General features: G+C 37.7%; 1 protein-coding gene across 4 annotated transcripts in view; it reads left to right on the plus strand.

The window, feature by feature from the left end:
• Positions 1–16,015, plus strand: part of AGFG1 (ArfGAP with FG repeats 1) — a 39,017-nt gene that overhangs the window by 12,201 nt on the left and 10,801 nt on the right. For all 4 annotated transcript variants that reach the window (XM_075158227.1, XM_075158226.1, XM_075158229.1 and 1 more), the window contains exons 3-5: positions 9,692–9,807; positions 10,355–10,517; positions 11,565–11,721. In XM_075158227.1, coding sequence (XP_075014328.1) covers positions 9,692–9,807; positions 10,355–10,517; positions 11,565–11,721 — 436 coding nt within the window. The remainder of the gene's footprint in view (positions 1–9,691; positions 9,808–10,354; positions 10,518–11,564; positions 11,722–16,015) is intronic.

The raw sequence follows: 16,015 nt of genomic DNA on the forward strand, positions 1-16,015 counted from the left end.
TAGAGTGGCTTGAGGCAGCTTTGAAGTTCTAGTGTACTGCCTTTTTGTACGTAGATGAAAACTAAATGTGAGGTAAATGTTGGATTGGCTCTGTGGGGACACACGGAGCATGTAAACCCTGGATGTGGCTATTGCTGTCTTCAGAATGAAGTTTTTATTTTAATACCATACTATAGCATTGAGGACTTTAGAGGCAGCTTTTGCTTCTGTTCTGAATTAGAAAAAGTTCTATTTCACTTTGATTGGATCTGTATTCTGTTTTAGTAGAGCTATTGATTGTAGGCTACAGCGTGTCTTATCAACATGTTCTTATCAACATGTGAAGCTTTGTGGGGATAAATCCCATCATTAGCTAAAATGCTCATACTTAACTTTCTTAAACTTGTCCCATTCATAACTGTCAGGTTGAAGAATAAAAATAGAAGTAACAATTTCTTTTCCTGTGCTGGTAAATATGTGTTATTTGTTGAAATGGCTGTTAGTGGATAATTCCTCTAGGCAGAGCTGGAACAAGGTCTAAACTCTTCCAGACATCATAAAATGCTCTTAAATGGCTTTGACTAGTTTTTTTAAATTGTTTTGGCATGTTAAAGCTGTATAACATTGTGTATATATGTGTATATATATGTATAGCATATTGCTGACTTTTTGCATGGGAAGAATAATAAAGAATCTTTCGTGGGTTCAGATATAGTACATGGGAGTCTCTTTCCATAAGATCAGATTGTAAACTCCTGCTTTGCTTTAAGCTTCACAAGTGTAAAGGAAAACGTGTGTGTGCATGTCTGTGTTCCTCCCTCCCTCCTTCCCTCCCTGCATCTGTTTTAATTTCAGTTTTTCACTGAATCTGCAATGGCTGGAGAATGTTGCAGTTTCATTTTTCACTGATCTGAAACCTTAAGTGATCCCTGCTCAGTTGATTAGTGTAGTTGTCCTTCTTATTATAGACCTGACTAGTCTGCCAATCATAATGATTTAGTTGATACATAATTTATTATTGATATAAAAAAAGTTCACAGATCTCTGCAATGCTATACTATGTTTCAAAAGCAGGGGTCTTTGTTTGTAGTACTTATTCCTCTAATTAAAGTAGTGCAATGATTTAAATGAGCTACCTCATAAATGAAGATGTCCTGAGTTTAGTTTTGGGTTGTTGGATAGCAGTGTATTGCCTTAATTCTAAAGTAACACTGAATAGATGTTTGTAATTGCAGATGGTAGATCTAACAGGTGCTCAAATACTGAACAGAAGTGATATTGTTTTAAACACTGTTAGAAGTTTAAAACTTAATTAAACATGTTTTCACTTGGTCGTGCTGTATGTTGCAGTAGTTAAATAAGCATTTTGCTTTCTCTTGTTGTTGGACTTTGGAATACTCACCTGCAGATAAGATAAAGTATTAGGCAGATGAAGTTCATCTGACCTCACAAAAAACCTTCTTTGCTTAGATTGCTCTTCAGCTTTGGTGGCTCTTGTGTATATATAAAGAAATGAAATTTTCTAGGATAAACTTGTTCAAACATGGCACTGTCCAACATTTTAGAATGCGGACATGTGAAACAAAGTACAGTCACTAAATGGTTTAAATGTTGTAACATTCAGTTGTTGTAGTTCTGCAGCTATATATAAAAAAAAACCTCAACTTTTTACAATCTAGTATGTTTAACTTCCATTTTTCTGTAGCTTGTAAAATACTTTCATTCCTACTTTGTCCTCCCAGTCTTTCTCCAAGGCCTCTGTGGTAAGCTTTCTTGCTTCCAGATGAGTACATCATGGTGTACAATAGGGAATTTGTTCTGAATAGAAAGGAAAATAGCAAGAAAGCTTCCCTGAGATAAGGTAGTTACCAAGGTGGTGAGTTCTTCTTAGAGGAAGTAGTTTTCCACTCTCCTTCAAAGAATATTTATAAGGTCAATGTATTGTATGAGGTTGAAGTTCTTAAAAAAAAAAAAAAAAAAGAAGAATTTCCTAATCTCTTAAAATCTTCTTACTGTATTAGAAGACATCTATATTTTGGTCTTGCTTACTCATCTGCAGGTATAGACAGATATCCAGACTCTGGTTTTGCTAATGGTGGGGTTAGCTCACTTTTGCAGCAAGAATGGAGATGTCTTCAAGCTGATATTCCTCAAATGCCTTCTGAATTCCTTCTGAAGGATAAAGGCAATTCTGACTCTCTGGGTAGGATTTTCCGCCTCCTCGTTCTCCTCATGAAAAGCGATGTGAGGTATTTTCACATTGTATTTTCATGTTAGGAATAATGAAGAGAGAGTGGTATGGAGATGGTTCTCTTTGAATACTCATGATCAAGTGATGCTAATGTTGATAAAGCCTCTGATTTAGTAATGCAATGGTAGTAGAAAGTGAACTCGCTGCAGAAAGTGGAGGTGGTACTCATCTTGTGTTGCTGTTATAGCTGTGAATATTTATTCAGAAGCTTCCCCCTGAAAGCTGAAAAATAGTATTATGAGGCAAACCAGTTATGTAGTTAACTTTTCTACTACACTTTAAAAGTGCTGTATGTTTTATAACCTTTCCAAATAGTCTATTCTAATATGTGTATGGTGGAAGAAAATGATTTGGATGATTTTGTATTTGGAAAATCTGTGTTCATCTGGGGACAAGGATCATGTTTACCTGAGCTAATGAATAGAATCCTATGCGGGTATGCTCAACTGCTTGGGATTAGCTTATCAGTGCTTAATTTTGTCCTTGTGCCAGTCTTCCTGACTCTTGATAGCACCTGTGCAAGTGTTTCTTACCAGTTTCCCGCACTCCAGATTCCAGGAGAACCTACAATTGCAGAACTAGTAGCAGTATGGGGCTGGTTCAGAGCTGGTGTTTGGCCTGATCAAAATGCTTTCCTAGAATCTCCGTTACTATGGAATGTGGCCTAGAAACCCTGGAGTGGAAAGAGCAGTACTAAGCTGGAGCTGATGAGTCCTGACAGCATGAGCTGTGCAGTCAGGTGTACTTGTAGTACATCCCTGGTCCTGCTAATACGTTACAGAGATACATGAGCTGATTGTGTATAGAACAATGTCTTTGTTAGCAGGATTTACTAGCTTGGACTCTGTGCTTATGAAAGCAGCTATAGCTTCTGGACCCAAACTGGCTTTGAAATCAGTATACTGGCAGTATAAAATTCTTTTAACCTACAGAGATTAATGAATAATATTGACATCAGAAGTGCTGAATTACTAAATAAAGCTATAACTTGCTTACATAAGGGAACTATTTCCAAATCTTTCTTCCTGTGGTGAGTGTTATGTTTTGGAACATAGTTCTGTTGTGTGGTAATCTGTAGTTCTTTGCACTGTCAGCATTACATTTGGTGCATAACTGAGGAGATTTTATTGTGGGGGAGAGGGAGAAGAAGAAATCTAATTTGGCATTTACCAGACTCCTGAAAGCTAATATCTCATTAGAGCTTTTTAAACTGGACCAACATGTGTAATCTTCCTATGCAGTGGTATGTCTGCGCCTAAACAAGAAGTGCTCTATTGCTGTAGGTCTAAAAGTGTGCTTTTTTTCTAGTTGAAGTGCAGCTTCTACCAGCAGAAGTACGTGTCCTATTATAGCTTTTCTTTGCCATGCTGCCTTCACTGCATACAAGAGAAGGCGGCTTCATAAGCAAAAACATAATTTTGCTGGCCTAACTGAATTTTTATTGTTCCTAACTAGCACAACTATGCTAACAGGAGTTTCTGATGTGTGGTGGCTCAATGTGTTGTGTAAGCAGAAGGCCTCTGTCTCTCCCATATCTGCCTTCCCACACACACTGGAGATCTATATCAGTGAAATAGTTATGACACGGTAAAGTGTTGTTTGGTAGTTGAAATATGTAGCACTGGAATAGAAATAACTGAAATCTCAGATTGTCTCGGGCTTTCTGCAAAATTTGATGGATACTGCTGAGGTTGTGGTTTTTTTTTTTCATTTATTAGCAGTTTTTTAGTGTGCCTGTCCTTCCCCACCTTCCCAACCCTGTAAAAACACACACAAAAAAAACCCCAAACACAAAACAAACCTAGAAGCAAAAAAAAAGCTAAACGTTTGTGGAAAACAGGTACGTTTATGTTCCCCTTAGCCTTTGAGCCCTGCCTGAAACTCCTGAAAGCATGAAATGTTACTATGAGGCTGGTTTTTAAACCAGAAGGCTTTCTGGTCAACTTTGTTTTGTGGAGTACCAGATGTGCAATGAATGGGATGGGGTTTGTTCCTTTGTGTTAAAGCTGAAAACAAGGGTAATTACTCAAACTGTAGGACTACAAACGTAAATAGTGTATGGAAAACAAGATAGGTGAATGCAGTTATTCTAGGAAAAAACAGTTTTTCTCTCAAATAGAACAGTTGTTGAGTGCAGATTCAGGGAAACCAATGGTATGAAGAGAAATATAGGTAAAGACGTTATTATAACATACACTATGCACTTGGCCCAATTTCTCCTTTCAAAGATATATTTAAGTTATGGCAACTCACAGTTTCTGCCTTGCTACCTCCTGGGTTTTTATTTAGGTCAGGGTGAGTAGGTTGAAGCTGGTTGTGGTTCTCTTTCCCTCTTTGCTTCATGCTGTACTTACTGATCTGATTCTGAACTTCCTGGTATCTAGTTGCCAAATGTCTAATGACATCCCTTGCAGGACTGGAGCTTGTTGGCAGAGAACAGATACTGTTCTTCCCAAACCAGTTGTAAAAGGATTCTCATGAACTTTTAAATTTCATGAAGATAACTGCTGAATCTTGTTTTCTACTTACTGTTACCTGACAAGATAAAAGTTTGCTTCATCTTATTACTTTGCAGCTCCCACAATGTAGTAGAGGCAGGCAAAACTTCAAAGTCTTGCTTCTGTCAACCCTTCAACAAAAGTAGACTTTGAAATGCAGCATATGCTTAATCATTCTGACTTCAATGCCGTCTTTTTTTCTTCTTGCTGCATTGGTGAACCAGTGGGACATGGACTAATTATACTTTTCAGGGACAGTGGACAATGATTATGGATTGTTGGATATGTTCCACTGTTTCTAGGGGCTTCCACATAACTTCAATGTTTACTCTTGGCTCCAGCTTGCCAGGCTCTTCTCCTCTAAGCAGAGCATTTTGTTTAATAGAGCTTTGGTTATCAAAAGGAGGAGTGTAGCAAGGCTTTTGGTGAACGAACAGAGCTTTTGAGCAGAGGCTTGTTTGTGCTTTGTTGCAAAAAGAACAATATTAATATTAAATGGCTAAACCAGCGTATCCACAAGAAGATAGTACGATGTAGGAGGATTTCAGAAAGCCATAGAATTTTTAGCCCTGGTACCTTAATAGTAATGTTGTATAACTTTGTGGTGAGTTGGGATGCTTCTTCATGTACTATCGGTAAAAGCAAAGAAATGAGTAATTCTGTTAAAATGGAGCTTAAGATATATCATGAAACTTGGGCAGTAGCATTTTCTGAATCAGGTCTGCAAGTCTGATTTGTGTATGGAGTAGTTAGAGAGGTGTCTTGAAATATGTGCTCTTTGGGATATCAAATTCAAATTTCTCAAAGCATATATTGTTCTGAATTTTTGCTTCTTTTGAAAATTCCTTGTTTTTTTCTCAAATAGTAAGTTTGTATTAGAAAACTAAGAAGAAAACTTCATGTTTAGTAGAGCGACTAGTTGCTTAAAGCTTGGTTTTGTGCAGATTTATATGCCCTTTACTGCCTTTTTGCACTTTTTTCCCCACGTCCTGCAAGTAATGGTTGGGCAAGAGTCAACACATGCTGTGAATAACTGTGTTATAATTTGTTCAGGTGTCCTGCCTAGGCAGCTGTCAGGCTAGACAGAACATAGAACTGAAGCTCATGTTGAAGTATTGGCAACTAAAGTTGCCAAGCTAACTTTTCTACACTTTCACTAATTTTTTTTTTTGTTACAATTAATCTTTTAGTATCTCAAGTGCTGTCAAATTCAGATAGTGGATTTAAAAGCTGTGATTAGTGGGGAATAATTAGGGTACCAAAGATGTAAATGCTGAGTGATCACTTCCCACCGTACCTCAACAGCAATTTGTATGGCATAAATTTCCTTGATCTTTACCATAAGAGTAACTTCTAAATAGCTTTGAAATAAAAAAATGTGATGGCCTGATCAGTAAAAATATTCACGTTTCTCACAGCAAACTTTTCTTCGCACAAGATTCAGTAGTTAGTGACTTATTTTAAGACTATGGAAAGATAACTATTTCAAAAAAAAAATTGTATGACAATGCGAGTTCTGTCTCTGACGACAATATTTTTAAATGTTAGTTTCCAGTTTTGATTTCATCCTATAGCATTGCACAGCACACTGCTGTTTTCTTTTTTGTAGATAGCTGAAAATTGTGTATTATGGCTCGCTTGAAGCATAATCAATGCAGTATTGTGGATCCCTGTCAAGTCAGATGATAGTAACAAAAGTATAGCTAGAAAGAGCATACAGGTCACCAGCAAACAAGGAAAGACAACGGGCCTTTTATTGTGTTCTGAATGCTTGCTTGGAACGGCTGCTGATGTTCAAAGCATTGTGTGGTACTTCATACAGAAATAGACAAAACTGTGCCTTTTAATAGTTTCTTGTGTGATATTAAAGCTTTAAAATTTGGCTTTCTAAAGGACTTGTCTGTATTTAAGACTTTTAAGAAATTGTACTTTCTCTGAGAACTCTTTAGGTAAAGAAACTTGTGAAATTTAATTTGCATCGCTGGTGCGGTAAAGTAAATGTTTTAACCTGTGTTTGTACAGCTACTGCTGTCAAACTCTGTTAAAATAAGAACTTTTTGCTGAAGCATCTGTGACTAAGTCTAGGTTATTTTGCTTGGTGGTTGTATGTTGCCCATCAGTAATACTGTTCTCTCTGCTACCAGTAACAGAGAGCCAATAAAGAGTGCCTGGCAGGTTTAATTAAACAAGTTGTAGTAGTGACTTCAGGCATATTTAAGTTGTTACTGCTTTTGTGTTAAGTATTTAGAAGAAATTAGTTGCTCCAGGAAACACTTTTGGAAGCCTGCTTTCTGAAGGTTTGCAAAAATTGCAATGCAATGTGAGAATTGAAGCCTTTAAGCAGCTTGCATCATTTTAAACCGACAATGTGTTTGGCCAGCACAGTCCTCCTTTGTGCCTGTTTGCATATTCATAGAACTGTTATCTGCTATAGCTGCATAGCTGGTGAATGATCTGAAGTCACACAGGGCCTTGTTTTTCAGATTCTCCTGGAAATCACCTGTAGTGGTCAAGGAAGGCTTGAGACTATGTGACATGAAGTTGTTTTTTTTTTGTTTGTGGGTTTTTTGTTTGTTTGTATTTTGTTTTGGTTTTTTTTCCCCCTCCCTCTGAATGCTTATGTACTTCAGGGTGAAGATGAAGCAGAAAACTGGGAGGGAGAAAGGTGAAAAACGGGATTGTGGTTTGACTGTTGCTGTGAGTTGATCTCAGTACAAGTTTCAGTGGTACTAGTGATATGGTAATTGTGATGAGTTTCTTTGATCCGACTTGTTTAGGGTGGTAGGAGAAGGGGGAGTAATTTAATGGCCTGATATGGGTGGGGGAGAGGACCTCCTCTTTCATTCACTAGCACATCTTAGGCTGGATGCAAACTGATCATCATGGTACAGCCCTGAGTGTTATTCTGGTAGGTGCAGGATCAAGTAGGGGCTGTTCTAACACTTGTCTTTCTGCTTGTCTGAAATTAGGCGCAAGTTTTTCTTTTCTTCAATGTTTCCTGATGTTCCTCCCAATACTGAAGTTGGGGGGGCGGGGGCGGGGTGTATCTACAGGACTGTGTAGATTCGGACACCACCAACTCCTGCTGCCAGGTATTCTGTAACTAACCATAAACAGGACTTCTCTTCCTCCTAGCAATCCTATGACTACTAGTTGGTACAGTTATACTCACAAATCTAAGTATAGAAATACTACTGTTGGCGCACATCAGACTATCCACTGCAGATATTTAAAGCTATACCCATAAATGTTCTGAATTTATAAATTTTGCCAGCAAAAAGTAGTGCTTGTGTGAAAGATTGCTACTATTAAAATAGTGCTTCTTACTATTGGCTATTATTTCAGAACAGACTTTTGACCTTTTTGACTAAGTTTGTATCGTGTAACTTTGTATGAAGAAGTATTAAATACCTTCAGTTTCATTTCGTCTACTACCGTACGGCAAATAATGACTGTTTAAATTTGCAAACTCAAATCAGTGCATTGAACTTAACCCTTTTGTGGAATACAATTACTGAATGAATGCTGAATAGCTGACTTTATTTGAAGGAGGAACTACTGATCTTATTTTCAGATGAGGATTTAAATCATTAATTTAGAATTATCCTGTGATCATTACATCTGTTTCCCATTGTTTGTCTCTATCCAGTAGATGATAATAAGGACTGTGGAGTGTTGGCATGAAATGAAATATGAAAATGAATATGAAATACATACTTACGCTGTCTGTCTAATCTCTTAATCCTGAGCAATCTTTGAAAATATCTATAAAATTTATCACATATGACAACCAGTGCTCCTGAAGATGCTAAGTTGCTACAATTTTGGTGAAGTTAGCTGGCCAGGTAAAGAAGAAGAAAAACTCTCTGGGGAAGATGATGTAGTGGAAGTATCAGAGCTTCTACCTTGATTTGCCAACTTTCAGGACAGTTGGTTTATGCAGCTCTTGCTTGTTAGAGCATGTGCTTCCTCTAAAGGTCATGGGGAAAATACTGAAAACCTGACACTATTGCAGGGATAGAGGGGAACACTTGCAGGAGGCATATAAAGAGGGGTGGTCAGGACTGTTTCAGAAAGGGTGTGGGGAGAAATGGTATGCATCGTAAAAACAAAGCTTTTTTGACTACAATTCTCTGGAAGAAACCCGTTCTAAAATGTCAGAGTCTGTTTTTAGAGGGTATCTAATGTTTGAGTGCATATTCAGGTTACTTGCAGAATAGTCTTAAGTGCTTAAAGAAAATGTTTTAGGTGTGACAACTCCTGTGTCTTGTTTAGTTTTGAGAACAGTCACCTTTCTTCTTGTTTTGGTCAGGAATTGAAGCTGAACATATTGAGAATTTTGCAATTGCTTCAACTTTTGCTCACTTAGAACTACAATTAGAAAATTAAAGCAGAGCAAGAGTACTTTTCCCCCTTCTCTCATACTCTCACTCAAATTAAATGTATATGATACCATAGAAACTGCATCATGGTAAGAAAGGCTGTTTAAAAAAAAAAAGTTCCTGTACTCAAATAGTAATTGTAAGTATGAATACTAAACCTCAGATCCTTTAAAAGCTACCATCTGGGGCTTATGGCATATGGAATCTGTTGAAAGAGTTTAAACCCTGAAGTACAGATAAGGGAATGTGTAGAATTAAGTAAAGAAGAGTCTTAAAGATCACAAGTAGAAATCAGGTGCTTTGCCCCTTCATGAGTACATACTACAAATATTTTGTAAAAGCAGTATTTGATGGTGAAATTGGATGCTAGGATTGGCTTGCCCTGCTGTGACAGATGGACTTTCAACTTTAAGTATTTAGACCAGTACATGGTGCACCAGTCGTTAAAGCAGCTCAGTCTGGAACAGAAAATGTGCAGCCACACACTTTTTAATGGTTTGACATATTAACAATTGTAAACCTAAATAGGTTTTGAATTAAGATATTTTCTCTTATTAATCTGTGGTTGTTTTTTTTGTAAGGTGTGCAAACAGATTTGGCTAGGCCTATTTGATGATAGATCATCAGCAATTCCAGACTTCAGGGATCCACAGAAAGTAAAGGAATTTCTACAGGAAAAATATGAAAAGAAAAGATGGTAAGATAGCTTTACAATTATAAAAGTTGCTTCTATGGTAAGAAGAGAAGATGGGCTATTATCCTCACATTCTTGAGTGTGCTTTCCTTCTTGTGTGCTCTTTGGACCAGATCGCACAGCTCTGTAAAGTAAAATGATTTCTGGACTTTATTCAGAGCTCCTACAGGAAGCAGAGAAGACAAACAATTTAAAGAAGTTTCTCAGTGTGTAGTTCATATTGATGGAACAGAAATGGCTTAAGGGGATGTCAACAACAGTGTAAAGTAAGGGTTTTGCAGGCTTTTATTAGGAGGTGGAAAACACGTGTGGTTTGTATTAAATAAGTGCTGTAAAATATTGATGACTTGGAACTCTAGTCCATTTTTAAAAAAATATCTGGCATATTTAAATAATGGGTATTTTGCAGACTACTGATACAATTTGTTGCAGCGTCAGCGGTTAAAATAGCAAAGCTGAGATCTACCAGTTCTCACACTTGAGTCTTAAGAATGTTGAGCAGAACTTTTCATGTTAAACTTGTAAAAACCATTGCTCTTTTTGAATGTAGGTATGTTCCTCCAGAACAAGCAAAGGTGGTGGCATCAGTCCATGCATCCATATCGGGGTCTTCTGCTAGTAGTACAAGCAGCACACCTGAGGTGAAGCCACTCAAATCTCTTTTGGGAGAAGCTGCACCCACACTGCACTTAAACAAGGGCACACCTAGCCAAGTGAGTAATGACAGAGCTAAAGAGTACAGAACTGTTCAGCAGTATTTTTTCTCTTTTAGTGGCACAAGAATTCTTGCAATAGCAACTGTTACCTAATAATTTAATCACTAAAGACAACTTTATTTTATGTATTTTGTTGAAGTATACAGGTGTTTGCAGATCAGGTTCTAAATTAAGCTTGTTTCTATTGACCAAATTGGTTTTTTTAATGGTTATTTTCAGTAAGCAGAATTTTCCCGTGTGATTGAGAAGTTTAATTGTGATTATCTTTTGCTTAAATATCTCTAAAGTTTGAACCTAATGTGATATATTTTCATGTTTGTTTTTTTTTAAATTTGAAAACAATAAAATGGCTGATACTGTTAACCATGGGATTAGTGGTGAATATGTGGATGAAAAGCATGTGTGTTCATTATTACTTGCTATGCATTCTGTAACTGTCTTATCAAGTGGCTTTCAGGGACTGTCTGTATGCTGTTTTGTAAAGCCAAACAACACTATGTACTTAGATTTTGGAGGGAAGACAGTTTTTTGAAAAACTGTTTTACCTTTAGGCTACAGGCAACTCTTGAATGGACCTCTTAAAGACTCAAACAGTATAAATCTGTGGCTTGCAGCCTTGCTGCAATTGCTGAAATTCTTCAATTTTTCCCTTCCTATACTGAATTCTAAAGTTTTTTTTCAGAATGCAGTGAATAATATTTTCCAACTTGTAAAATTAAGTTTTATTGCTTCTATTTGTACAGTATTTGCAGTTTTAAATACGTAATTTTGAAGTTGCCTATATGCTGCTATTTTATTCTTCTACGCCCTATTAATCCATGGAAATCTGCTGCAAAGTTCCTTTAAAAGCCACCATAGTAGCATAAATAGATTGTCCTCCTCATACTATAGGAGGAGGGTCTGTGCTGTATGCAGCATCTTAAACTTCAGGAATAGATGGCTTGTTAAAGAAATATGCTTAGTCTGTGCTTCTAGTATCTTGCAAAAGTCAGTTTGGTAAAATACCAGCTTTTTTGTATTATCTAATTGAAATGTTGTTTGTAGTCTCCTGTTGTAGTTCGATCTCAAGGACAGCAGCAACAAGAAAAGAAACAATTTGACCTCCTCAGTGACCTTGGCTCAGATATCTTTGCTGCTGCTCCTCCTCAGTCAGCTGCTACAGCAAATTTTGCTAATTTTGCACACTTCAACAGTCATACAGGTAAGTATTCTGAGCAGTGTATCCCTTTTAAATGTATAAAATGTAGTTGTAATTTTTGATGACTTTAGACTAAACTTCTTCATGAGGTATATGTAATTTCTGTGCCTTGAGAATGTTGTATTGCTCAAGATTTCCTTTAGATCTTTCTTTATAAAGGTTGAAGATGTAAAGGCTGATAATCCTGTTTTTTGAAGTGGGAGTTGCTATAGCTATTTTCTATGATATGTATGATTAGACTGTTTCTGCCTACTACTAAACTTTAAATTCTTTGGGGGAGAGAGTGAGAGGATGAGTAACAGAATGTAGGGTGAAACTGATATTAGACCTTCAATTTTCTTGCTGAAAATAATTAGGAAGAGCATTCTTGGGGAAAAAAGCAGATATAGGGACTTTAAGGGAGTTCAAATGCATTGACAATAACTGTCAATTTGTTAAAAGAAAAACAAAGGCTTTCTCAGTTTAAAGAATGACCTCCTTTTTTGTGTGTGTCTACTACCCATGTGGGTAGTATTCTGTAGTTTCAAGAAGAGTAAACAAGCTTTGGGCATATATATTGACTGAGAATGGGGGTAGGCCTTGAATTCTTAAAGAATGACTTCAGTAAAATATATCGAGCCCTCAGGGTTTATTTTCAGCCAAAGATCTTGAGCCATAGAAGTCTATCCTAAAGAAGAAGTTGATTCTGTGGTCACTAAAGTATGTTGTTGCTAACTTGCATTGTAATTGTGGGAAAGTACCTTTGCCTGCTTTGTCTGAATGGGCTTTTCATCTAGATTTTCTGAGAGAAACTGTGGTGCTGCTAAGCCAACAAGAATAAGAGAAATTTCTTGCAAATCAGTCCTGAAATTGTTAACAGCTGAGAGGAAGTGGGATAGAGGGGACTTAAGGCACACCTGAGGAACTGAGCGAAGTATCAAGGCTTTCTCAAAGTTAACTTTGAAAAAAAAAAAGTTGTGAAATAATAGGCTGAATTCAGTAATACAGAATAAGAGTTGCTGTTGCAGTGTATTTTGTAAAATCCTTGACATAAGATTTCATGTTAATCATCTTTTTGGAGGTATATTTAACTGGGAGAACTTGTGCTGACTGGCCAGTGTTGTACAGTGTTACTGAAGAGGCTGCAGATATTTAATTCTTTCTAATAACTTATTCTTTCCAAACTTGTTGCTGAATGATTCTATGTTTGTATACACTTAATTACCCTTTGTGCATTTCAGAAGATGAAAATTCCGTTAAAGCAATATTTCAATACAGTGTTCCAAATCTAGGTAAAATTCCACTGCGTCTCTGCTGGGTAATTTTTAAAAAGATAAAAAGCAATATGAACACTCAAGAATAAATATAATCTTAGAAAGAGTCTGCTAATTTCTGGTTGAAATAAGTGCTGAAAATCAAAATTGAGAGGAATACTCAGCTGTACTGACTAGTTTTCTGTTTCAGTAATTAACCATTGTGGTCATTTGTCATGCCTATGAATCCTTTCCATAAGTTTTAGAACTCAAGACAGTTTGAGGGCTGGTAAATCAATTTCTAAAAGACAAAAGTCTAATTCTGAGCATGCGATAGCTGAATGTGTATTGCAGACTGGCTCATCTGAAGGTGTTTCCTGACTTGCTAGGGTAAAACACTTGTAAGGCTTGTTCTGTGTGCCGTAACCACAGGGTAGTGTTAACTGAAACTAATAATGAAATGCTACAGACTCTTCCTTTTGGAACACAAGGATGGTTGATCAGTCCGCCAGCTTTGGCAAAAATGAATTTTAAATGCTCATTTAAGGAGCTGTATAAACGTGTAATTTTTGTTAGTAATCACACACTACAGCAGAGGATGGAAGAACTTGCACTTAGTCCAGCACTACTTTCTCGAAGTGTATGGTCCGGTGTTCTTGTTTTAGGGCTTGGTTTTAGCTATGCCTACAGGGGATGGACTTCTCTTTCCCTTCATGTACACTATGGTTAACTGAAGAAATCACTGAAGAGCACCAGCAAATTTAAGGTCTTCCAATATAAGTTACTGTTTCTGCAATTAAGGCACAACTGAGTGCAGCAGCTGATAAGAAAATATTAACAAACTTGTGCTGTGATCTGTAAAGTGTAGATGTAAAGCTTGAAAATTATGCAGGAAGTGCAACTTTTGATACGTTCCTTTTTTTCTGAGTTTTCTAATATACTAAGCTGGCTCAGGACATTGTTGCATGTTGCAGGGGAAACATGCCTTATGTTTACTGTCTGTATGTAATTTACAAACTTCCATAACTTCTGCAAAATGATGATACTTTGAAGATGATGGTAGATAACTGTTCTCTGTCTGTAGTTTTCAGACTGGTAATAGCGAAGAAAAGATAAAAATTTTTGGCATGTAGACTTTCTATAAACTAATGGAATAGAAGACCTGAAAAAAAGATTTTAAAATGGCGTAGTGACACAACACAACTCTTACCACGGATAAGGGAGAATAGGCTTTACCCAGAAGAAATAAAATAGTATGATACAGTTATTGTCTTTTAGAGAATTCTTTTCAATTTTGTAATTGAATATATGTGGAATTTATTTTAGGTTTTTTGGTTTTGCAATGTTTCATGCCCTTATTCCACACTAGGTAGTGCAAACCTCACAGAAGAAACTATGCAAAGATTGTAGGGACAGCTTGCATTGCCATGACTGGTGCTGTCATACTTGAGCTAGCTTTAGCCAGCTAGCTTTTGTACTGCCTCATTGATCTGCAGTCACAACGGCAGTTGTAAATCTGTGCCATTCTGCAATCCACTGCAGTTCCTTAACTTACTTAGGGTTGTTCTTGGGTTTTTGTGTGGAGAACTGAATTTTGGAATTGCCAATCTACATATTGCTCAGGTACAGGAAAGTACAAGTCTTACCTGGTCTTTACCTTTGTGCCCCTTTTACATAGGTTTAAACTTTACCACATAAAATAAAGCAAGATTAACATCTGAATACTCTGCAGAAGAGTCTTTCAGCTCTACTGTTTTAACATGGGCCCACTTGCAAATCATACTTTCTGTGTCTGCTGATGCAGAATTGTTAAGTGGCCTGTAATATAATACATTCCAGTTTTTAATCTAGACCCAAAAGATATTTCATTTAAAATTCTTGACATAGTATTCTGTTTGTGTGAGTGATTAAAATGAAAAATTCTGTTACTGTTCTAGGAGTGACATTTATGTACTTACTCCTATTTGGTCAACTAAACATCAGTCTCTGAGTAGCCCCTATCCAATTGATGCATCAGGATGAAAGCATCACTTTCATTTTAAAGCAAGGTGCAATTGAATTCTTAATCTATTCCTCTTAAAAAAACTACTGGCTTAAAAACAAAACAAACAAAAAAAAACTTGTGGAATATGAAGTCTGTACAATGCTGTTTGAACCAATACAGAGGGTATAATAGAAACTATTTTTCCTCTGTTTGTGTCAACTTTTTCTCCTTGCACACTTTAAAGGTGAAAATTTTAGGACAGAACTTTCCCAACACCTTGCTTTCTCATTGATTTCACACACCCCACCCCCCCCACCCCCACCCCCCGCTTGTTGACTCTCATGCTGTGGTGGGTTGACCTTGGCTGGCTGCCAGGTGCCCACCAAGATGCTCTCTTACTCCCCCTCCTCAGCAGGGGGGAGAAAATATGATGAGTCAAGATAAGGACAGAGAGATCACTTGCCAGTTACTGTCATGGGCAAAACAGACTTGACTTGAGGAAGATTAACTTAATTTATTGTCAATTAATAATAGGGTAGGATAGTGAGAAATAAAACTAAAACCACCTTCACCCCTTCTTTCCAGGCTCAGTTGCGCTTCTGACTTTTCTACCTCCTCCCCCTGAGTGGTGCAGGGGGATGGGGAATGGGAGTTGCAGTCAGTTCGTAACACTTCATCTCTGCCATTCCGTCCTCCTCATGTTGTTCCCCTGCTCCATTGTGGGATCCCTCCCCCCCCGCAATGGGATACAGTCCTTCACAAAATTCTTCAACGTGGGCCCTTCCCGTGGGCTACAGTTCAAGAACTGCTCCAGCATGGGCCCTTTGCATGGGGTACAGTCCTTCAGGCATAGGCTGCTCCAGCGTGGGCCCCCCACAGGGTCACAGCTCCTGCCAGAAAACCTGCTCCTGCGTGGGCTCCTCTCCATAAGCCACAGCTCCTGTCAGGAGCCTGCTCCAGCATGGGCTTTCCACAGGCCCCAGCTTCCTTCAGGGCATCTCTACCTGCCCTGGTGTGGGGTCCTTCACAGGCTGCAGTGTGGATATCTGTTCCACTGTGGTCCTCCATTGGCTGCAGGGGG

The sequence above is a fragment of the Calonectris borealis genome, chromosome 9, assembly GCF_964195595.1.
Source record: "Calonectris borealis chromosome 9, bCalBor7.hap1.2, whole genome shotgun sequence".
NCBI lineage: Eukaryota > Metazoa > Chordata > Aves > Procellariiformes > Procellariidae > Calonectris > Calonectris borealis.